This window comes from Centruroides vittatus, unplaced genomic scaffold (assembly GCF_030686945.1).
Source record: "Centruroides vittatus isolate TY-2023 unplaced genomic scaffold, ASM3068694v2 contig_3146, whole genome shotgun sequence".
NCBI classification, from domain to species: Eukaryota; Metazoa; Arthropoda; class Arachnida; order Scorpiones; family Buthidae; genus Centruroides; species Centruroides vittatus.
The window spans coordinates 279,575-304,461 of NW_027122026.1; the positions used below are offsets into that span (position 1 = coordinate 279,575).

The 24,887-nt window shown below is 29.6% G+C and overlaps 1 protein-coding gene across 1 annotated transcript; it reads left to right on the top strand.

The window, feature by feature from the left end:
- The first annotated feature begins 22,014 nt into the window (after nt 1-22,014).
- Nucleotides 22,015-24,345, top strand: LOC136973346 (bone morphogenetic protein 7-like). The gene is made up of 2 exons (XM_067268081.1): nt 22,015-22,556; nt 23,223-24,345. Exons 1-2 carry the CDS (start codon nt 22,268-22,270, stop codon nt 24,041-24,043), a joined length of 1,110 nt encoding a protein of 369 aa, XP_067124182.1. The 5' UTR covers nt 22,015-22,267; the 3' UTR covers nt 24,044-24,345.
- The last annotated feature ends 542 nt before the right edge of the window (nt 24,346-24,887 follow it).

Consider the following 24,887-nt stretch of genomic DNA (forward strand, 5'->3'; position numbering starts at 1 on the left):
TAAAATATATATTTTATAAAGTTTAAAAGAAAATATATATATTAATAACTAATTTACGATAACGATAATGCAGAATAAAATATTATCCAGGAGGAATTGGATAAAAATTGTGAGATGTCAACCGAAAGTGGAGCCCATTGTAAACACAGGATAATAAATATATAATCAAGAAAGAATGTCGCTTTTACCCTAATAATAATAATAGTAATTCTTTCATGACATCAGCAATAAATAATATCTTTTGAACAATTCAAACTTTTGCTTCTTTCATTTCTTTTATATCCTAACAAAATACACTAACCTCTTTTATCGTTTATTCTACAAGGAGCTTGATAAACAGTTCTAGATTCTGTCTTATACAATAAAATTCTAGTAAAATTGTAAAACAACGAAGAAGATTTTAACGAAAGTATCGTCTATATAACAATAAAGATACTTAATTTTCTTTTAAAAATATTTATCGACGTCTTTAGTTACTCGATACTTTCTAATTTTGTAAGGTAACGCCTAGTTTCCACCACAGATCAATAGTAAAAATCATTCTACACCACATCGATTTTCATTAATTTTAAAAATATAGCCTATTTAATATCTAATAATATAAATGATTATATTCAATAATATTTAAATAAAATTTTAAAATTTAAGTATTTTTTGCTAAATTTTCTATTTTTTTTTTAAATTAAAAATTTAACCTAAAATATTATTTAACACAAACATTTTAAATAAAATCGTCTTTAATACTATTTCTTTAGATTAAAATATAAAATAATCTTCAAACCGTTATTGATTTAATAACGGATTTACGGATTCTAGAGACGACTCTAGAAAAGTGAGAAACTAATTGGTTAATTTGTATTCAAATAAACCAATCAGCGTATGGAGTATCTACAACATTATATTACCTAATCGTCGTCAATTTACTTAATAGTTTGAAGGATAATTTTGTAAATAATTGTTGAAAAATAAATAAAAATAATTACAGATGTAAATCCTTAAATCTGTTCTATCAAAATACGTTAAAAAAAAGATAAGAATTCCTATTAAAATATTCTTAATATAGCGAAAAATATCACTAAATTTTATCAAAAATTAATCGAAATTCATTTCATTCTCTTCCTAGAAAACCCTCATAATGTTAAAGCTGAAGATTGATTTTCTTTATCCAACGTCAAATATTGTTGAAGTTAACGTTTATTGTCAGAAAATTCTTTCTTTTTTAAATGCCAAATAACTATTGATATTTGAAAAATTTTGATTTTAAAAACGGTGATAAAAATTTCTTTAATATTAGATTTTTAAATAAGCTAAAAATCCATGTGTTAGCTTAATATTAAAATTTCATAAGTTATATATATATTTCAACATAGATTTCCTTTTAATTCAAAATATAGGGTGGTTCAAAGGTAAGTAACCACTCTATAGACTAAATTGCTGTCTTATTCAAGTACTTTATTTCATACAAACTTTTCAAGAGCAGTTCGAAACGAAATACTTCTTCAATACACAACTTCCATCGCATTAAGTTTTGAAAAGAGCAATCAAGTGCCCTGAAGCTAGGGCCTCAGGGTTCCTCTATACTTTTCTTTAAGAAGTGATGCTCTCGACTTATATTTATTTTTTTCTCAATTTTTTCACTTGAATTACATTAAACGAATTTTTAGACTTAAAAATACAGTTTCCTACCTTTATGGTATATCTTGGTTTTCCTCCATCTCGTCGGGCCTGAGATTCGTGAAAACTAGAGTTTCTTATATTGTAGAATATTTTGCATTCTTTTAATCTTAATATTTCAGATAATAAATGGTGTTAAGAGATTGGTGGCATTATTCAAGAAAACTGCTGAAAAAATCTCTGAATTCTGAAGGTAGTAGTTATTGTACTCATACAGAAAAGCTGAACACTTTATAGTATTCAGTCCATTAATCCGGATCAGTGATTCTCAATGGATAGTCAGTCCATTAACGGAAAACGAATTTCAGTAAAAAGGAAAAAAAAATTACATTCCAAAAAGTAATATCTAGTCTTAAATTAGAAAATTCTTTATAGAAAACTAAATACTGTATTTTGTTTCAAGAACAACAATAGGAAATCCTGTAACTTAATAAGTAAATGCAAGACTAACGTAGTTTATTAACTTTATTATTTTTTAATATTAATCATAGGCAGAAATAGATTAAAAATAAATAGAAATGTAAATATGAAATATCGACAGTCATAATAAATTAGTGATTATTTCTATCGACAGATGGCATAATGATGCAACTTGAATAACATCTATATCACGTTGCCGCTACTGTATTTATAGCATATCGCTACTATCTTCTAGAAACATTGTATAGCTTTTAAGTACAAAATATACTCCTCCGGAGCAAATCCTGTTATTGAAAATTAAAAAATTAAGTAATTTGTTTCGCGTATATCACATAGAAACATAGTTTTATGCTGTAATCTTTGTTTTAATACTGTTGCACGGCTGGATATGACACACGATCCCTTTATCGCCCAACCCCCGCCACCTTTAACCACCAAAATTTAATAGCATCAATCTCATTAAAATACAAATCTCCATGCAAAATTTCAGCAATTTCGACAAAAAGCATGAGAGTTATTAAGTTTCAAAGAGGGTGAACAAAATCGTCCACCCCACACACTAACTTCCATACATACAGAAAAACCACCGAATATTTGTGCATTTCTCGACGTTTCGAGGTGCCCTGAATCCAAAAATGTAAAAATCTTGAGGGTCATTTTTTGACTGATTGACATATTTTCCCTCTGTTATATATAGTATAACAGAAAATAGAGACAAGAACCCAAATAAATATATTTGAAGAATTGATGCTTTAAGTTGTAAGGATATTATGTACTGTGTTATGATATATTATGACGCAGATATAAGAGTTAAAAATGATAAAAATTGTTACACACACCCATTTCAAAAATTTTTAACTCATCTCCATTTTGGAGCTGCTCCTGAGTGGAAATGAATTAGGAATATGAATATTGAAGGCCATTGGCAACGTAAATGTTTTCATAGTTTCTAAATCTGTGAAGTAAGAACAATTTTCTTTATTTTAATTACTATTTAGTCATGAAGAAAAAGTCTGTCTTATATGTTTAATTGAAAAATAGGAAAATAAATTGCAATTCGTTCTTACTTTATTCCAGAAGTGGCAACCTTTTTAAGTCTGCGAGCCAAAATCGCCCAATCTATGATGCAACATTTTTTCACATACAAATCAAAATTTTGGAGCAGCGGCACCCGCAGACTATGAAAATGGGCACAATCTATAAAAAAGGGCATCGTACATTACACGTGGAGCTTCAAACTTTATGATTTAACGTCGGATCAGAGCTCCCACAAGGTGGGACTGGTTACACTCGGAGCAAACTTGGCTTTGAAAAAAAGGAATGGGTCGACATACGAAGGAGTTTCATGGGTCTGTGGTTTTATATTTGCAGAATACGCTAGAAGTCATGAATTTTCTATTGTTTGGGATTAGAAAAAGGGCAGCGGAGACAAAAAGAGGACACGTGACCCAATGTACGAAAGCCCTTGTTTTCGAGCATATTATTTGGTGCGATTTAAGTATTGAGAGAATCTTTTTCAAATAATCAAAAATTCACATATATACAGGATTTAGAAACACGATAAATTCTACATAAAACAAGAAAAAATATATAAAAAATGTTAAACTACTTATTTTTTAAGATAAATTCTGGATTGCGTGCTAGAAAAAGTGTTGGAGTTCCATGTTTGGCACGCTTGCCAAGGGTTGCTCACCCCTGCTTTATTCTAATTTTACAATTATTTTAATGGCGATAACGAAGAAAATATTAGTAAAATTAAAAATTCACTATTTATTAAAAGAACAACAGAATAAATCAATTCAATATTTGCTTTCAGAGAAAATAAAATAGTTTTTCAAACGGAGTAAAGTCTATTCAGGTGGGAAAATTAAGTTTTAACTTTTTGAAATTGAAAGCTTAGTACAGATATTCTAGGAAAAACATTTTTAATTAATTAAGAACAAAAATATTTTTTATAAAAGCTCCGTTATGCTTTTAAATTAATAAACTTGGAATATATTACAGCACACGGAACGTAATATAATCCGATCATCCATTGCAGAGGATTCAGATTTAATGAAGCGGAACAATTTTTAGCGAAGTTTTTATGAAGCAATTTCTTCACTGGATAATTTAATTTTAAAAAATTAAATAAAGACAATCATTTAAAATTAAAAATAGCACGTTTTATTCCTATAATTATCTAAAGCAATAATAAAAATACACTAAAAACATTCAAATGGTCTTGACCTATCTGCTGAGCTGTAAAATGTTTAAATGTTAATACAGTAAAACGAACCTCTGTTGGGATGAAGTACTCGCTAGGGAGACGTCAAACGTCCAGTTTACACTCTCAACATCTCAAGAAGCATTAAGTACATCATTGATAAGCACTTTATAGTCTTTTCAATCGCATTTAATATGTAAATGGTACGAAGAATCTCTTAAAAGCACTTTAAACAATTTGTACATAGCTCAACAGTAGCTAAGGTGCCTCAGAAGATAGGTTAAGACCTACCTTAGTGTTTCGGTATTACGTAAACGTGTAATGTGATTTTTTCGTTTAAAGAATTGGTTTTTTTCAATACTTTAAATGAAGTTTCTTATTGCAGTTCTTATGAATAATTTTTAAAAATTGCCTGTATACTTTTACTAATTAGAAGCCGAAAACCAACTATTAATAAGCGTAATTATAAAAAAAAAATTGAATTTGTTTGTCACACATTAAAAATAAATTCAAATTTCTTATAAAAATGGCCGTTAAACGTATTTTTTAAATTTCAGCCAATCAACGAAACGAACGTATTTCGTTCGTTTCGTTGATTGGCTGGAATTCATAATTTTTAAAATACCCTAACTTTTCGTAGAACTCCACAACAAAAAAATTTGTTAGCTCTGTATAACGTGTAAAGAAGGATGGCGCATTATTTTGCACTTTATTTATAGATTTATCATTAATATTTTTGAATATTTCTTAATTTTATATTATTAAAATTATAACTTTTTTTCTAAATTGAGCTAAGAGGCTCTACAGTAATTTAAATACGGTAATTATTACTTTAATATAATCTATAGAAAAGATTATAAAAATTAAATTTAGTTTGTATATCTGATGACGGATAATATTATAGAACTGAATTAAATATTAATAACAACGTAATTACCATAGTATATACTTGTATGTAAGTTAATATTATATATTATTTATTTATTTAATTAAATTTAATTATAATAATATTACAATTAATATTATTGTATTAAATATTATATTGTAATATAATATCAAGAGTCATGGCAGTGATTATCCGCCGAGTAAAAAAGTCACTGCTGACTACATATACAGGAATCAGAGTTGCCGATTTTCGGGAGTCGATTTCTTTACTTCCAAAGGTCTAAAGTAACTTCGAATATCTCGTTCGAAAGGTAATTGTTTTCTTAAATAGTGTGCAAAATTTCATGATTTCCTATATGTCGGTTGCCGAAATATAAGCAATTGAAAAATGCAAAAATCTCCAAAAAAAAACAGCTGTATTTTCTTCTTATTCTTCATCCGAAACTGCACACGCTCTTAGAGGAAAAAAAATTGCCGGATCTAGAAAGGACAAGTTTTAAACTTAAGCCTTTCTCGTGATCGGCGAGGAGCTGGCGAAACTTCCAGGTCATAGGTCAAAGTTCCCGTAGTGGTATTTCAATTTTACGGCTTAATTTTATGCTTATAAGGATAAAACTTCATGAAAAAAATGAATTTCATTTAAAATATTTAATAATATTATCAAATCTCTTTCTGTTAAACGGGGTATTCTGTGGTGCTTTTGTAAAAATATTTCCTCAAATACCGTCTTAAGAGCTTTTTTTTTTTTAACTTTCAGTCGATCTTCGATTACTGCTTTCCTGTCTGGTTTAATGACTGCCCCATGTTTATTTCGTAAAGTTAATACAGAATTAAATAAGGTCTACTCCCTGCTGTATAGATTTACTAACCTTCCGTACACTAATAACCCAGAAGTTGTCAGAACTCGTCTTGGTTTACCAGATCTTACCAATCGTGTAAAATATTTTGATCGTATACTTTGCTATAAATATTTTAATGAACAATACTGGCTCGTCATTTGTCTACCTAATGTTAGAACACGTAATATTTCTTGTCTTTTTACCCCTTTCTATCGTCTTACATTATCTCATACATTTTTTTTTTTTAATCGCATATCCACTCATTTGAGTCCACTTGAGTACCTTTTATATGGCGATTTGACCTTACAAAACAAATGTAAATCCATTTTATATAATGAATAATTTATTTTCTATTCCCTGTTGTTATTTCTTATTCATCTGTCAAGTTTTATTGTTATTTTTGGGAGGTTTGTTTTCTGGGGAGGCCAAAATCTTCGGACTTCTCCACTTGTAAATAAAATAAACGTGCTTTAAATAGGTTTAACTATAGACCTATATATACAGTGAAACCTGTCTATATCAGAACCTGAATAAACCGGAAACCTGTGAAGACGGAAAGTAGTTCTATGCCGGAGATTCCCTTTTACACAGGTTTTACTGTATTATAAATTTTTCCTAGTTCTAGCAATTGAAAGAAAAAAGAAAACCTTTAAGTTATAAACTCGAAAGTAAGAAAAATAAATAAATAAAATGTATTTTTTTCCGACAAATTTAGAAGGAATAGAATGGTTGCTTCAGATCAATACTCCATTACGGACTTACAACAATATGTAGCGATTCTTTCGCAGCTTTCCCGTTAAACCGGAGCCCTGAAAACTTTATTGATTTTAGAATTTTGGTTGATTAGAAAGAAGGAAACCCATTGTCGTTTGTTATTGATGCAACTCCATATTTACTAAAGAAGGGGAGAGAATAAATTGTGTACTAAACTGATACACATCGTTTATCTCATCTCACCTTTCTCGAAGCCCAATAGAAGAAGAAGATCCAATCTACTTTTGTAATATCAGCAGGGTCTCTGGTATCATTGTTAGAAAAATTGTTGTGAAAGGCTGAAGATTAATTGAGCCAAAGAAAAAAATACCAGAGGAAAAAACAGCAGACAATGCTACATTACTGAATAGAGAACAATTGAATAGATTGATTTTGAAGTTGGCATCAAATTGCTATTTCAAATGTTTTTATTTCGAAAAATTCAAGTAAATTGTTATTTTGTAATGTTACTTTAAAAGAAATTACGTATATAAATTGATTAATGAGTTGTATAAAGTTAAAAAAAAAGTACGTTTTGAATTATTTTTCAGTTTTAATTTAATATTTTTAAGTATAAAATATTTAATTTACACATTTTGTGTGTGTGTGTGGAAACATTTATTTTCTAACACGAAATAATTTATAATTAATGTCTTAAAAATAGTTTAAAATATTTAAATTTTTACAGTTAATTTAACTGTATTTGATAAATTTATTCTTATTTTTTATATTACATATTATATTAAATAATAATTACATTATTAATTATAAGCTAAGGACTGTGAGAGGTGAAATAGGGCTTGAAAAGAGAATAAAAGTGGGCCTTACTCTCTCTAAAACACAAAAAATATATGAATAAAATTTAAAAAACAAGTGAAAATACTTACATCACGTTTTAGAGCTTCTTTGCCGGGTTTTATAAAAAAATGGCCCTGCTAATCTCCCACTATTTAGACCTAGTTATAATTATAAGCAAATACTGTATATGTATATATATATAAAGTTATAAGCTAATTATTATAAGTTATGTTATGATTATATGAGTACTTATATTATAATAAAAAGTTACACTATAACTGTAGCCTACTATAGCCGGTCAGTACAACTATAAACTTAGCAATATCATGTTATAGTTATAGAGGTCTTTTAAAGCACTTTTGAGGTCCTTGACTCAATTTTACGGTCAAACAATACAGAAAAATAATGTTAATAATGAGCTTTGAAGTGAAGACCCTAAGAAAACGAGCCCCTCGGCTGCGGTTGGATATGCCCATGCGTTAATATTGGCTCTGATTATCATTATCAGCACCTTCACTTTTCTTCCTTAAGTGACTAACAGATTGTTTTTGTACTTGAAATTCACGAAATAGCTTGATGCTTGGCACAGGTTCTGTCTCCGTATACTTGAAATCCATGGAATGGCTTGAAAATGCTTTGACAAAGAAACTCTCGATACTCAAATGCTCAAAAGGTTGACAAACGAAGTAGGACCTATAACTTACATTGGAGGCTAGTCATCATGCTTATGACATGTTCGACCGATAATTCAAGTGTGTCTATCGCTGATTGGTTATTTCAAAAAAAAATTTCAATTTGTCGTAAGATATACGAGAATGTGAAAAAAAGAAAGGTGAAAAGGATGCAAGATCATACGTAAGACAATTGAGATTGAATGAATGTCATCTGGTAGATGTGACTTACAGTATGTGTCCGTAGTGACAAGTGTTCGCTTAACAGAGGTCGATTGTAATGGCTACATACTTTTTATACTAAAAATTGTCCGTTATGGAGAAATGTCCGTTTTATAGAGGTGTCCTTTAAAAGAGGTTTTCCTTTATATATAAATTTACATTTAGTTAATAATCAAAAAACAAATAATTATATAAATAAATATAATTAGTCATATAAATATTACTAAAATAAATAACGATTAAATCAAAAATGATAAATGATTAAATTTTAGACATTAATTAGACATCGAAGTTGTTTATATTTCGCCTATTTGTTTATATATTTTCTCATTTTTATAGATAGCAATCAACGTTCTGTATCTAATAAATTATTCATTTATTTTTAAATTCCAATTAAATAAATAGAATTATGCCACCAGAAAAACTAACGAACGGGAAATTTTAATTCTTTAAATACATTTTAATTCCTGAAAACGGATAGACAAACTGACAATCGAAGATAATATTAAAAAATAAAGAAAAGATAGTTAAAGTGTTTTATATTTTTAATTCAGATTTTTACAAATTTTTTGAGAATTCAAACACGTGCTTATTGCACCCATTCAGTGATCCTCCTCTAGAGGCCTTACTAGTCACAAATACGAGGCTTCACCCTCTTCTAAAGCCATAAAAATATGATAAAACCAATTAAATAAACTTTAATTAATAATACAGAAGACCAATCAGTCATTTAATTCAGTCACAATTCGGACTGAATTAAATGACTGATTGGTCATCCTGTCTACGGCACACAACACATAAACGTGTGTTTAATGATGTTCAACGGAGCTCAAATTTAAGAATTCAATACTTTTTTTGAATATTTTTCAGAAATATATTATATAAATACAATACTTTTTACATTTATTGTATTTAAAGGAGCCATTTTTGAATTATTTCTTTTAGAATAAATCAAAAAAAAAAAAAATCCGTTTTACGATTCGAAATCGATGTTCGGAGTAGCCATTGAAATCTATTGATAACTTTTTCTTTCTTGATACTTTTAAAGGTTAACGAGTATCGTTTTTTAGAGAATTTTAGCTTTAAATAATGCTTTTTTTTTGTTGTAAGAGTACTTGAAAAAGATGTGCTTCTAACAATAAAAATTGAAGATTTCTTTAAAGAAACTTTTATAATCGACTTTAACATCAAAGATGAACATGTCGAGAAAAATTATTTTAGCGAAATAATATTTATATTTATCTTAAACAAAATATATAAATTTATATAACTTTTAATCATTTCGAACATAGATAAAGAGAATTTTCCACATCATCTCAAGGTCTTCGTGGATGAAAATTTTCTTGATTGACACTGTCACTTTCTCTAGTCTAAATATGGATTCTGCTTCTAAAAATCATTAAATTAATCATTTTTTAATGGATTATATATTAAATTTCCTATCTGTTCCATTAAAATTTACATAAATTTATCTATTTTTTTATGAATAGAAGGCAAAACTTTATTTCCAGCATATAAAAATTCGAAACTATTAAAGAATATGAGCTTGGAATTATATTTTAAAAATTATTATGTAATTTTATAGTAGGATTAAGCCAAGATGTTAGAATATTTTAGAATATTACATAACTTGAATGCTTCGATAAGATCTTGATCTCATGGAAGGAAGCATACAAGACGAGATCTGGGAGAACGGAGAGAGACAAAAATCTGAAAGAAATTAGAATTTCTAGAAGGTTCTAGAAAAAATAACAATTTCTCTATTCTTTCTATAAAAATTTGCATCATTTTTGCTCTATCTAGGATGCAAAGAGAGCAGAAATCAAGCGATTACACAGCCTAAACATGAGTTATTGATTTCGACTAAAGCATCCCTATTTGAAAGATAATTTTAGAAAAATCTATATTTTAGCTTTAGAACAGATTTAAAATCTAATTTTTTTTTATATACAAGACATCCTAACATCTCTAATAATTCTAAAATAAAAACTGTATATTCAATCCTAACGTCTTACACAGCATCTGTTTATTTTCTCACTAATATCACTTTTCTATTCGCTTGTCATATGTTGTTTATAAAAATTTATTTTCAAAAAAAATTTTTATTTTGAATAAATTATTCTATAAAATATTTTTCCAACTTTTTCCTTGAAGGTTATTATCATATTTTTCTATAATAATTTCCCATTTCTGGACGAAAATGTACAAAACAGAGATTTATAACTCGAAAAATCTGTCAAATTTTTACATAATTTACATGAAAAGGATAAAAAAAAATAATAACAATATCCTTCTATAAAAGTCTTTAAAAGTATTTTATAAGAAAAATAAAAATTTTATTAGAAGAAAACTAAAAAAAATAATAATAATAATAAAAATAAAATAAAATTAAAATATTTTGTTAATTTATAAGCCAAAATTAATTTTTATAATTATAATAATTTTAAAATTTATTATTTAAGCCGCTTAAATTAATAAAAAGCAATGAATTTACAACATTTTACCAGTTAATACTTATAAATCAAGTCACGTTAATAAAGAAAAACGACTCGAAAATTTAAATTTTTTTTTTTATTTTTCTTTTAATTTAATTTAAAAAATCATTGAAATATATTTTATTTCGTTAAATTTCGTTTAAAATGTCTTCTATCATCTATTAATATAGTTATACATATATATATTATGTAGAGAGATACCCTTCAATAGGACTTTAGATCAGTGATTAAGTAGAATCTATAAATTAAAACCGCTCTTAGCGACCCAAAAATGTTGAATTCCTTAGTGATAAATGTGATTAACTTAACTCGAATTTATCCTAAATTGATAATATTCTTATCAGATAAAAATTATTCACGTTGTAAACAATAAACAGGGAAAATTTAACTCCGGCAGATTTTTGCAAAATAAGCGATAATTTTTCGATTGATCTCATTGAAAAATCTGCTTATTTTCGTATCCTCCGGGTAATTTCTAATTCAAATATACAATTTATTCTTTCAGAAATTGCTTAAAAATAAACCAGACAGAAACTAATAGCAATAAATTTTATTTATCCTACGTTTGCCTTCGGCATAAAATGCTTGAAATGTATTAAAGAAACGAAGAGTTTAGAGAGCAGAAAACACATAAAATTCAATTCGCATGGAGAAATTTTAGTCGAGGAAATGCAGAGAAATTCACTTCACATACGAATTATTGATTTTACTCAGTTAATAATGCATATTATGAATTAAACCTCAGGCGTTGTCTACATTATACATTTTTCTGACTGTACAATGTAATGAAATATTTAATATTATACTTTTATATGGAATGATAAAACATTGTACAAGTCGAAAAATAAAGAAAAATACACCGATTTGAGCTTAATTAGAGATCAAACTAAGATTAAAATTTAGTAATACAAGAGTTAAACAATATAAGTGTGAGCAAAAAGTTACCTAATTGTATCATTTGTAATCTAAGTGCACAGTAATTTCTTGATTACCTTGTATAGATAATTGTAAATTAAATGTCTTAATACTATTTTCAATAGCCTCTATGTTGTATGATTGTGATTATTTATATACGGCAGAGAGCAGACCACACCTCGTGAGATCTCTCTCCTTCCTTCATCCCTCATCTCTGCTTCTTTAACTACATTCAAAGCTATTCTTATTTACGTATCCTTCTTCATAACCTAACTCTTTCCTCATTCTATAGTATAAATCTATGCAGTCTTCACTTAGAATGCTCCAACACATTGTGATATACTAACATACCAAAAGAAATGATTACAATTATTAAATACAGTGATTTAGAAGTTGATTTCATCTTTAAATCGTGTTACATTTCATACATTTCCTATTACTTTCCGGCTATAATATATAAAGAAGGAAAGTATGGCCATTTGTCAAAATATCACCCCTTAAGATTTTACATTTTTAGACTCAGGGGACCTTGAAACGTCGAAAAATGCAAAAAATGTGGGGGTTTGCATTATGTACCCATTTTGAAGCTTAATAACTCCTGTGCCTTTTGTCGAAAATATCTGAAATTTTGCAGGGAGGTTTGTGTAATAGGGGGATTGATGCTATTAAATTTTTGTTGTTAAAGGTCGAGGAGGAAAATTTCAAGATTTAAATTGAGGAATATTTAATCTAAAATGCATGCAAATAAAACGAAAATTCGAGGCTCTCTTCTAATCATCTTGAAATATTTTTTTTAATAGTTAAATATTTTTATACTGTTTATAATATAATTAAAATATATTTAATTACATTAGAATTTATAGTGCATTCTCATTAGTTTCTGTATCAGTTAGATCAATAACGATCGAGATAATTAAGAAAATCCGATTAAATCTAACGTGGATCATGGAAGATTGTACCAAATGACTGGAAAATCGTACGAGAAATGTAGAAATAAATTCCATTTTTTTAGAAAATTAGTATCTAAAACGTTTTTATCGAGCTTATTACGTTTAGTAGACTCACTTTTACGACGTATTTAAGCTAAACGTCGTAAATCGAATTCTAGTTTCTCGAGAAGTTCAGTGTGATGAATCCGTGTTCTGTTCCTAGAAACAATCTTCGGATTATATAATATTACATGGTATGACCAATAATAAAGTATGTTACTTAGATGCAGTATTTCGTGTAATTATAAACAGTCGTTGGGGGTTGTAATGCGAAAGATCCTACCTACTGTACAGTAAACCTACATGTTTACAGAATGTTGATTAAATGCTATATATTAAAACTTTAAATATATTTAAAATTTACATAAAAATAATTGATTAATTATTGCTTATATTCCTGACAATACGAGCAATAATTAATTGCTTACATACCTAAACCCACGAAATGCTGGAACAAGAAGTGATGATGTTGATGATGATTCGAGACATATCATTAAGAAAATTTCTTTGTAATTTATAAATATAAACTATTTAGTAAACGAAATTTTGTTAATTTTGATATAGGTTACATCTGCCTCTGCTCTGTATCCTACTGAGTCCTTAATCCTCTTTATCATCTGTTAACTCTCCTCATCCTCTTCACTCTCTTCACCCCCTTCTTCAGCCTAAATCCTTGAGAAGGCTCTACACCATAATGATAATAATTTATGACTATTTATGCATTAATTAAAGAAATTAGATGATCAAAAACTTTATATATAGATAGATAAAAAGAAGCTAATTAAATTTAAAAAACAAAAAAGCAAATAAGTTATGTATTTAACCTAAATTAGTCATCTTAACTGCTTAAGATGATGAGTAATAATATATGTAATCATCATATTAAGTGATTGAGATGATAAATGGCCCAAGAGTTAGTTAAAGTGTTTTGATTTGAGTCAGTGTTTTTCATTGAGTGGCACCCCTGATTGAAAAATAAAAAATCGCGGCATCCTTGACAGGCGGCGGATCTAGAATCTGAAAAAGAGGGCTTTAATGGGGGACAGATGAATCGTTTGCAAAAACGAATATTATGCGTAATGCTGGGGTAAGGTCAGGGGATAAGACTCCCTCCCCGGGAAGAAAAATTTAAAAAATTGACATTTTAAGTAGCATTTCAATGAAAAAATAGTGTTTCTACGTGTTCAAAATCAAAATTTAAGTCCATTGAATTTTGTCGAAATACTATCAATGAGTTATCTTGAACTACACTTAAGTAAATTTCCAAAAAAATGCCTAAAGGTCTTAAACTTTGCGACACCCCAATCGTGGCGCCATGGCACCCTAAGGTGCCGTGGCACCCCGGTTGAAAAACACTGATTTCAGTGTTCCAGATACACTAGTAAATGTAAAAATATGAAACTACTGTCGAAGGCCTCATTTTATGATACTAGAGTCTAGGCTCTAGGATCCACTTTACAGCTCAATCAAACTGCAGTCTAGGGCCTGAGGTTACAAGGATACAGTTTAGGATTTTACTCTTAAGGAAATATATCTTAGTGTCTCACGTTAGGAAGAAACAATTTAGGGCTTCGGTTTTAAACTTATTACTAATTGGTGGAGGATGAAGGGTCTCTTATATGTTACTATTTAAAACCGTAAAGTGTAAATTCGATTAAATTACAATTAAAACATATTTTTCTTAAAGTTGACAATTTTTTGAGCAATCCGAGATCTAATCCCATCCCTCAAAATCTCTTTCGTTTGTTTAGTTATGACGACGCAACACTTTCTCTTAACACGAGTACATAATTATGTATTTAAAATAATAATTTATTGCATATAAAAAAATAAAAAAATTACTAAAAATAACAATAATATTTATTATTAATGAAAAGGGATGATGCAATAGCATATTTATATAATAAATTATTTTAGGAACAATTTCTTAATGTTATGTTTTCAGTTAGCGGCGGATGTGATTTAAAAATATTTAATTGATATCTACGCCTCCAATTTCTTATCTAAGATCGAAGGACGACATTATCATTCACTTCAATTAATATATATGTTTATATTTATCAATAAAAATACAGGTGTGACATCATCAAAATGATATAACATCAATTTAAGATTGGTTTAATGGAATAAGTCATTGGGCCATCTGCCAATGGGGGATTCAATAAGAAACTGGCTCCTATTTAGGTGTTAAACACGTGAAGAAAGTCCGGAAAATTCCACGTGGCATTGATGGCCACACGAACTCCTTGTGAGGCACGGACTCACCAGTGTTCAGTGGTTTTATCCACTGAACCACAAGTGGGAAACATTAATTTAATTACGCTTAATGTTAAATGTACCAAAAATTAATAAATTTTATATCAAATTAGCATTATTTAATCGATAGAAACATCGTTATTTTGTACGAATTTTAGACAGGTTCGTCCAGAAGTCAGTTAAACCAAATGCATTCCTAAACCAGACGGCGGTTAACTGCCCTTTCGTTCACCCTTTATATAATTTAAACTTAGCTTACAGGTGAATCATTTAATTAGTCTAAGAAAAGTCATTTAAATTCCTTTAAATTTTTATTATTGAACTTAGATTTCTTAAAAGATAGATTAAAGAAGTGGAGGGAATTTAATTTTCTTTTGATATATTTTTACATATTGATAAAAAAGAAATTTTCTCTAATGAGTCAAAAGAAAAAAAAACAATTAAGATAATGTATATATATATAGAAAGGGTGATAATATTTTTCATAAGATAATCTATGACCGTCTGTTCACTAAGTCCAATTAAACAGAGAATAAACAATTAAAGTCTCGAAGGTATCAAAGTTCTTTAACAAAGATAATAAGCTAAAGGTAAGAGCTTTAATCAATTATTTTTTCATAAATTTAGTGATTTTGATGCCCTTTCTTTATCTATGACATTGGCATTGAAACATTCCACGTGGATAACGAACTTTGAAACTTGATTCATCCCCTAAGCAATTAATTTCTTGTAAAAAATGACTGAATTAGAACATTTATCAACTAATTTAATCAAGGAAAAGTCCGTAAAGTTACAAAAATTTGTAAGAAATTCCCATTTGAATCTGACAGATGAGCTAGAAGAAAACGAGGAGTCGTGATAAGAAGATCAAAAATGCTTGTTAAAAGACGTTTTATTAATAAAATAAATTTAATTTAGAATTAATTTCAACTTTTGACTGTCGATAATGTTCCATAAACAGAATAATTATCGCGATAATGTCATCAATTGTAGATAGGAGATGAAAGATGGAATTTTATATACAAAACTTTATATTATATATTTTCTTTCCTTAAATATATTATAAGGTGACGTTATAGAAATCGAAAATCAATTAAATTATATAAACATTACGAAATTTTGGACTTCTTAAACGTAAACTTAACAAAATTGAGTTGATGATAAACGTTATTTATCATTAAAAATCTTTATAATATTTAATAATTAATCCACAAAATTATTATTTTCAGTCGTTTCGAGGTGAAATTATATTTTTAAATTATGTTTAAACCATGCTTCACTGTAATATTTTAGGCAAATTTGAAGGAATTAATAATTTTTTAATCACTATAATATAGTAATAACTTTCAGTTGATGCGCCTGAAACTTCTCAAAGGGGTGCCATGAAATTTCAAAAATCATTTGAAAATACTAATTCTTCATAATCTATATTTTAAAATATTATTTATATATTTTTATATAAAAAATTGTAAAAATAAACTTGTGTGTGCCACTAGCAACCATCAAAAAGCTCGAGAACCATCGATCTACAGCATACAAGAGAGGTCTGGCCATTTGGAGTTTTCCGGGTTTTTTTCACCTGTTTTATTGTCTTTTACGTAAATCGGAGCGAGTTTTCTATAAAAATCCTCCCCTCTTGGCAGATCGCTTATGTGTTGCGTTGCCACATTTCATCAACAAACCAAACAAATAAAAGAGGATTGGATTGTATTGAATCGATGGAAGAAGGCAATGCGACACTTGTGCGATGTGCCAAGGAGGATCTTCTGGGAAAGTGGTTCTTTTCTAGGTGAAGAATATTCGTGAAAAAAAGCCACATGGCCAGCTCGTTGATGAGGGACGAACTCGCGATCAACTACCATTGTTCAGTGACTCTTTCCGCTCGGCCACTGGTGGGTACCAGATAAAGTGGGTATTAAGTAGTGGCACATTATCCTATGGGCAAGAAGGGCAATTGCCTGGAGGACCCAACGATAGGGGACCCAAAACAATCTTTTAAAACTCATTACTGTAGTAAGAAAATGAGAATTAAAATTTAGGCCATTTCCGGGAGAACATTAGAGGCTCATGGTGCACTGAATAGTGTAAGGCTACTCCAATTAACTTAACCTAGAGTTCTGATGGTAAAAACTATTGAAAAATTCTAAAAAACTAACGTTTTAGCGATAAATCACATAATAATAATAATAATAAAACGTCGATATAGTTAAATTTTTAAATTTAAGACTAAAATAAACTTAAAAATCAATCATTATTCATAAATTTTATCACTTATTAATTATATGCAAATTAATTAATTACAATGAGACTCCATTTAAAATAATTAGTCGTATACAAATTTCCAATTAAAAATCAATTATTTGAACAATTAAAAAAAGTAATTAACATATAAACAACGAGACAATTTAAAAAATTTTAAAAATATTTCAATATTTATAAATTATTCATTTCGTGAATATAATTACTGTAATTTGAATAACGTCAGTACAGATTGACCATCAAATTCCACGAGAACAAAATACATTTTAAATAGTTAATAAGGATAAACAACCAGACATACAATTTGTGAATATGAATTAGAGAATATGCAAAATGTTTCGTAATTAGTTTTCAACTGATGCATGAATTTTATAGGGAGAGAGAGAATGATATGGCTAATCATTTTGTCGTTGGTTGACGACGATAAATAAACGCACGAAAGGCAACGTGTGCAGAATTTAAACTCGAAAATACGATTAGTGTATGTATAAATAGACGTGAATGTAAATTATAAATCTGTAGAGAATATAAATAGATTTAAAGGGAAAAAAATCAAAATTTAATTAAATATTCTGAACGTTAAGTAAGGAAATCTACAGCTAACATGTTCTCATATTTACTAAATTCTCACAGATTCTTTGTAGAAATGAGCAAACTTAATAAAGAAATGAAAAAGTTTATTCTAAACAGGATTTTTCTAATTTTTTAAGTGATATTAATTAATAAAAATAAATTGGAAACGTGCATGTTTAAGATTTATTACATTAACATCTTTCCCTTAGTTTTTTTCTACTTGTAAGGCTTTATTTCTTTACTTATTCTTGTTCTCTTGTACAATAGTATATTCTATGCTAATTCATTCCTCGTATAATCTAATTTTAATAATACGAAATACATTGTTTCAAAAAGTTACTCTAGAGCAATTGCTTTTATTGACAAAAACGTTACGCTCTGAGAAAAAATTGTAATTGAACGTAATGACGTTGGTAATAAGTGATTATAGTATCATAGCAAAAGGACAATATTCTGTGCAACAAAGGTACAGATTAAAGCAAACTTTAGTATCTTGTACGACTCTTTTTGCTTCTATACATGCGACAATACAATCGGACATGGAAGCATACTCCATCCTGAGACAGGTCTGTAAAATATCTGTTTGCATCCTGTCACATAAGGTAAAACAAGCGTGCAGGATTTCCTGTGTTGTTAATGTCGTACCGCTACTAGAAATAGCAGAGGCTCCGGAACATCCGGGAATTTTTCAGGGCATAGTTTGTCCAGATGTCCTTCACTTAGCCTCATTGCTGTGGGCATGGCCAAACCCATGATAGACCTGGAAAATACTCTATTATTGTTCATAGAATAAAAACATCTAGGTGTAATCAACTGTTATACAAGATGGTTCCTGAGACTAGCATGTCGCTCGACAGTTAAGACGGGATTACAGCATTCATCAGTGGTTCTCCACACTCGAATATGGTAGTTGTTCATTCCCAAGTAGAATCGGAAATATGGACCGGATAGTGTTATATAAATGGAATATTGATTTAAGACAATATACTGCCAGTCCATAGCAGTTCATCTCTGTCATGGCTGGAAACAAATTCAACGATTTTGAGGTGCTGATGGAAGGATGAATAGTAGTCACCGTGCATGCAAATTTACTTCTGTTAGTCACATGTCAAATGGTACAGGAAGAGACAAAGTTCTGTGGTGAGACTTTCATCTGTCTCTGGGTGGTAGAAGACGACGCCATTGCAGCTGTTCGTGCTTGTTTTTTCCGATCAGACGATCTCCTGGTAATCTATTTGAGAAGCCTGTAGCCTATCCGCCATATATGTGTGCCTTCACATATTCACAGCCAGGTTCATAGTCCTCACAGTCAGAAGAACCAGAATAGCAGACAATTTGGCGAAACAGACATTCTTCATCCGTCACCTCGATCATGTGGTTTTCTCGAACCATGTCAGCTGGCCTTAAAATCGCTACTCCAGAATAAACAGGCTTGCAGAGACCCACTGTATTTAGAATCCTTAGTGTACTGTACCCATTGTTAGTTGACTTTGATTGTATTGTTTAGGTATATCTATGCAATGCAATCTAAGACCTCAAACAAGTACTCTAGTACACTTATAATTCTAAATACAATGAGTATCAGAGAGCCTCTTTATAGTAGGGTAGCGATTTTAAGACAGTCTTGTGACATAACTTGGCATGGAATCAGATCGCGACTGTAATCACTAACATACCTGTCTGAGACACATGTATACAGAGTCTTGCAGTGATCGAATAATTCTATCTAGATGCATAACTTTTTTGTCAATGAGTATATGATTGGATCCAAAGATAAGGATTATAAGCGGTAAGGATTATATGAAGTAATGATTATAAGAGGATCCAAGGATCCTCTTATAATCCTTGTCTTATAGTCGCATGCTCTCTTCTAATTCTTGCCTTATAGTTGCAGACTTTTTTTAATTTTCGACTTAACTAATACTGTAATTATGAAGTATTTTTTATATAATATAGGTAATTTATGATAATTTTTATTTTAATTAATTTTCATTACGGTATACTTTACTTTTATTAAAATAATGTTAGAATGCTTACAAATAAGACGCACGAAGCAATGACTTAATAAACTTGTTGATAATTTTTCTGCTGTTTGCGTAACGTCATACATAAACAAATTTTTATGATGCATTCATCTCGAAGTTTCGATAATAATAGTATAAGATAAAGTAACCTATCAGTATTATAATAAATAACCTATAATATGTATGAAAATTATACAATAAGAAAACTTTTCTGTAAATATACGGTAGATCTTCGGCAACATATAACGTTCTCAGCCATATATTTGTGATATAAAGTTTGAAACAATAATACATTAGTTAACGGTAATTGGTTAGAGATGTCGTCTTTAACAAATCACAGTTAAGATATCCATTTCTACAATACATTAGACTCTCGATCATCCTGGATGAACGGGGAAATATCATCTAGATAAAAACCCCGGTTAATCGAATAGTTTAAATCTTTTACCCAATAAACGGAACAAGTAAACTTTCAAAAAATGACGTAATAAACTGGACACTTCAGCAAAGTGTATCATTTCCTGCCCCCCTTTTGGCCAATAACCTGCAAAGCGGATAAATTGAGGGGACTTGATGACTGATAGATAAGCATTTTTAGCATCCCTATTAATCCGCTTTCCGATTAACGTGATGTGGGCCACATTATAAGGCATTTACTGTTTTAAACAGGCCTCATTTATTCCTTTACAAATTAATAAATTTGCAAAAGAATAAATGAGGCCTCTTTAAAACAGTAAATGCCTTATAATGTGAATTTCCCGCATAATCTGTCTTAAATAAGAACTTCGGGAAAACTTATTATCGTATAATACGTCGATTAACATAATTAGATTTTATGGGTTAATAAACAGTTTTCATCCTGTTGGCTAATTAGAATTAAGTTTAATTCGAAATTATCCTTATGCGCTTGGATTTATTCTTTGAATAGCGCTAGAAAAATAATGAATTTATAAAATTATTATATGCTTAAATTAGTAATTATTTAATAAATTAAAATGCCATTCAAGAAACTTAATGAGTTATTGATTTAATTAATTTAGTAATCAAGGAAAGAGATGTTGTAAATCCTTCGTTGGCTGCCTTTTATCATTGTCTAATCATAGTTAATAACAAAATACCTTTTGTATTAAGCAATTTTAATCGAATTTTTGAAAGGTGAATCAATTCTAAAGTCGAATCTGATATTGAAAAAAAGGAAAATAATTGAATTGTCTTCAAAAGATTCTTACTTTTGTGAATTGAATTAAATTTTTAAAACACTTTTCTTATTAAACATTATATATTTGTACAGTACATCAGAAATAACAAAATCACACTTGCAATAAAGTGTGTTTTTATTATTGTTTAACACATAAACAGGTTGAGAAAAATGAGATAGAACCACAGATGTACCCTACCTTTATGGTTTTCTCTCGTATCTAATTAGTAAGCCATAAAAACATATGATTAAAGCCAATCAAACCAAAACAGATTCTTCACCCTTAATTTTTATCACTTAGGTGTTGCTTTTTACGTATCAGGTTAAATTTTGAGGCCTCTGATGAAATGACCACGAAGGCCCTCTCTATTTGTTTCTATTTATACTTCATAAAATATTATATTTCAGAACTTCACATAATATCAACATTACTGAATGATGGATTAAATATCCAAATTTACAATCTTATATTTTAAAATCTATTTTCTAAATGTTTATTCTATATTGCTCTTACTATTTAGACTAGTAATAGAGAATCCTCTGTAATGGGGTTGCCGTATTTTCAGAAGGATTTCATAACGCCGCATGTTGTTATAGCAAATTGTAAGAATACAGCAGGTATCAGGGTTTATTCACAGTGGATGATATCAGTTACACCCATTATGAATGAACAGACTCGTCCTCTCCTATTCCTAACTCCTTCTAGCCTAGCCCTTTGTAGGTCGACTAATATGGGTTAGGAAGAAGAATAATGTATCAACCGTACCAATAGATTGTAGGAATTGAAATATTTTGCAAGAATTAAATTAAAAGTTCAATGTTCTAGATAATCACAGAACGCGTGCATGAACAACACATTAACTTCGACGTCATGCCGAAAAGTCGTCAGGTAACAACTATTCTGTGCAATACACGTGACATGGAAACGATGATGGCAGCCTGTCTACGTCAATGATGTCATTTGACCTCCATATCTCGTTCTTTATCAGAAAAGGACAAATTCCCCTTCAAAGAAACCGGAATCAGATGCTTAATAAATACCGGCGAGGCTAACAAACCCCATCACAGTCGATTTTACCATCGGAACGAGATGATCCATCTAACGTTAGCGTTGATTCTGCTCTGGAGAGCCACGGTCATTCGGGCATTTCCATCATTCGATATGGATCGTGAAAGAGAATTAAATATCCTGAAAGAAAAGATCCTTACGGATTTAGGACTTAGTCGATTACCAGATATGACTAAAGTCAACATCACTAAGGAGCAGATTGAGAAAATGCAATTGGCATACGAGAGAAGTGTGAAGGAGAGCGAACAGGAGGAACGAATTCGGAAAGTTGAGGATCCTCAGCAGCATTTTTATAGCTTCAAAGATAACGGTAAGTTTTAATCCGTGATGTGATGTAAACCAAAGCGGAAGAGAATATTTAAAGTAAATATAGGAATATAAACAATAAGTTGCAGAAATAGAAGGAAAAAAAATTGCTGTCGTAATTTTTATAATCGTTGATTTATACTTTGGAATCTGATAGAGTTACGTCAGAGGTGATTCGAAGGACGATATTATTTTTAAAGGAAGACCTTTAAACTACAAGGACGAGATAATTTTATTAACTATCCTTGAACAAGAAAGCCTTTTTAGAATTATTTTAATATAAAATTTATATTTTTTACGTCATAATAGAAATCAAACTAATTCAGCGAAGTTTCCGTTATCCATATCATTTTTTACATTGATTCTTGCATTTTGAAGAATGTGTTATGAAAATTTTCGGAATTAATAGCAACAGTTATCATTTCTTATAATATTAAAGCGGGTCATCTATAAAAAAATTAGATGTAACGATGCTATCGAATAAAGTTTAAAGTGTAGTCCTATTGACAAACGTATTGAAAACAGCCAATGACCCCAGAAAAAAAGAAAAATAATCTTTGTTTGTAGACCCAGATAAAAGAGAAATTGGAATAGGAAATCAAAATTTATAAATTATCAATAAATATGTCAATAAAATATTTTCTAATTCTTTTTTTCTTTTTAAATCCAGCTTCAAAGATCAATTTCACCAACAAGTATCATCTCTTCTTCCCTATGAACTTCAGAGGGCAAAGTGCCATTAAAGGTGCTTCACTGCATTCGGCTAAGTTATATATTTACAAACATAAAGTACCTTGGTATCAGCTATCGACTACAGCCACAGTTAAACTATACCAAGTTATGAAGCCATATAATAAGTATTCTGCAGAGACGATCTTACTCGAAATCCGGAATGTCGTGTTTGATGTGGATGGATGGGAAGTATTCGATATTTCAGAAAGTGTTTCCACTTGGTTAGAGAAGCCTTCGAGAAATTTCGGTCTGGAAGTGGAATGCGAAGATTGTCAAGATCGCAATAAGATATTAATCATGGCTGACACCGTAACAAAAGAAGACACCGACAAACGTTCCTATTTGGATATGTGGATCACGGAATCGCCATCAAGATCCAAACGTTCTAAAGCTCTAGAAAATAAATTTCAATCATCCGTTTTAGATTGCACCGAAGGACACAAGACTGATTTATGTTGTAAGCATTCCATGTGGGTTTCTTTTGCCGAAATCGGTTGGGAATGGATCATGAAACCTGCAGGATTCGAAGCCTTCTATTGCAAAGGAAGATGTCCACACGATTATAATAATTACGCGAGTACACACGCGTTAATTCAGAGCATATTTAATTATCATCGAAGTCAAGACATACCGGCTCCGTGTTGTGTGCCCAAACGTTTGAAACCATTAAATCTGCTCCACTTCAACGATAAAGATCCACCAGAACTCATCATCACCAAGCAAATGGGTATGATCGTACAAGAATGTGCATGCTCTTAAATATTCAAGAAACCATTGCAAACTGTGATATAATGAACAGAACGTGTGAAAAATCATGTATACGGACTGAAAATCGCATTGCAATCTCGTATGTGAAGGATTGTGTGCTTAAAGCTACATATGTATAGATATATATACACACATATATATATTTTTATATACTTTTATAAGTTAAATATGTGTAAGTGTTCGTCTTATATATGGCTTGGAACTCATAGCGATACTTTTTTTACCACATAGAACTGAATTTAAATTGCATTTAAGAATCGCTATAATGTAATCCAATGTTTAAAATAAAGCTATTTATGAATATAAAGACTTTAATTAATTCTGTAACATTGTAGAGAAATCATAAATAATTCCGACATGAATTAATCTGTAGTAAGAAAACGAAAGATGGCGATGTCTTTAAAATCAGAGTATTAATTTATAATTAAATTTAACAATCAAGTATGACGTGAAAAGTAAACAAGGGGAAATTAATTACAAATATACATCGAAAGATCCTTCACCTCGCTAATGGAGGGCGAATCTTTTGTCTTTTCGAACTGTAAGATCAATTATCCGCCTTTGTTAATTATTCTCTCGCGTAATTTATTCATACAACCACAATAAATAAAATCATTCAAGATTCAACTGCAATACTCTTAACTCGTTACCCGTAATTATAATTAACTTTAATAATTATTCCTGTAATAAAAATGGTAATTCCGGTGAAAATATAATATTTACATATTTTTACAAAGTTTTAACCGTCAGATTATCTGTTCGTAGAAATTCGTAAATATCTCTTTTTAAATTCTCATTATTGATTTACATACTCAAAATGAATATAAGTATAATA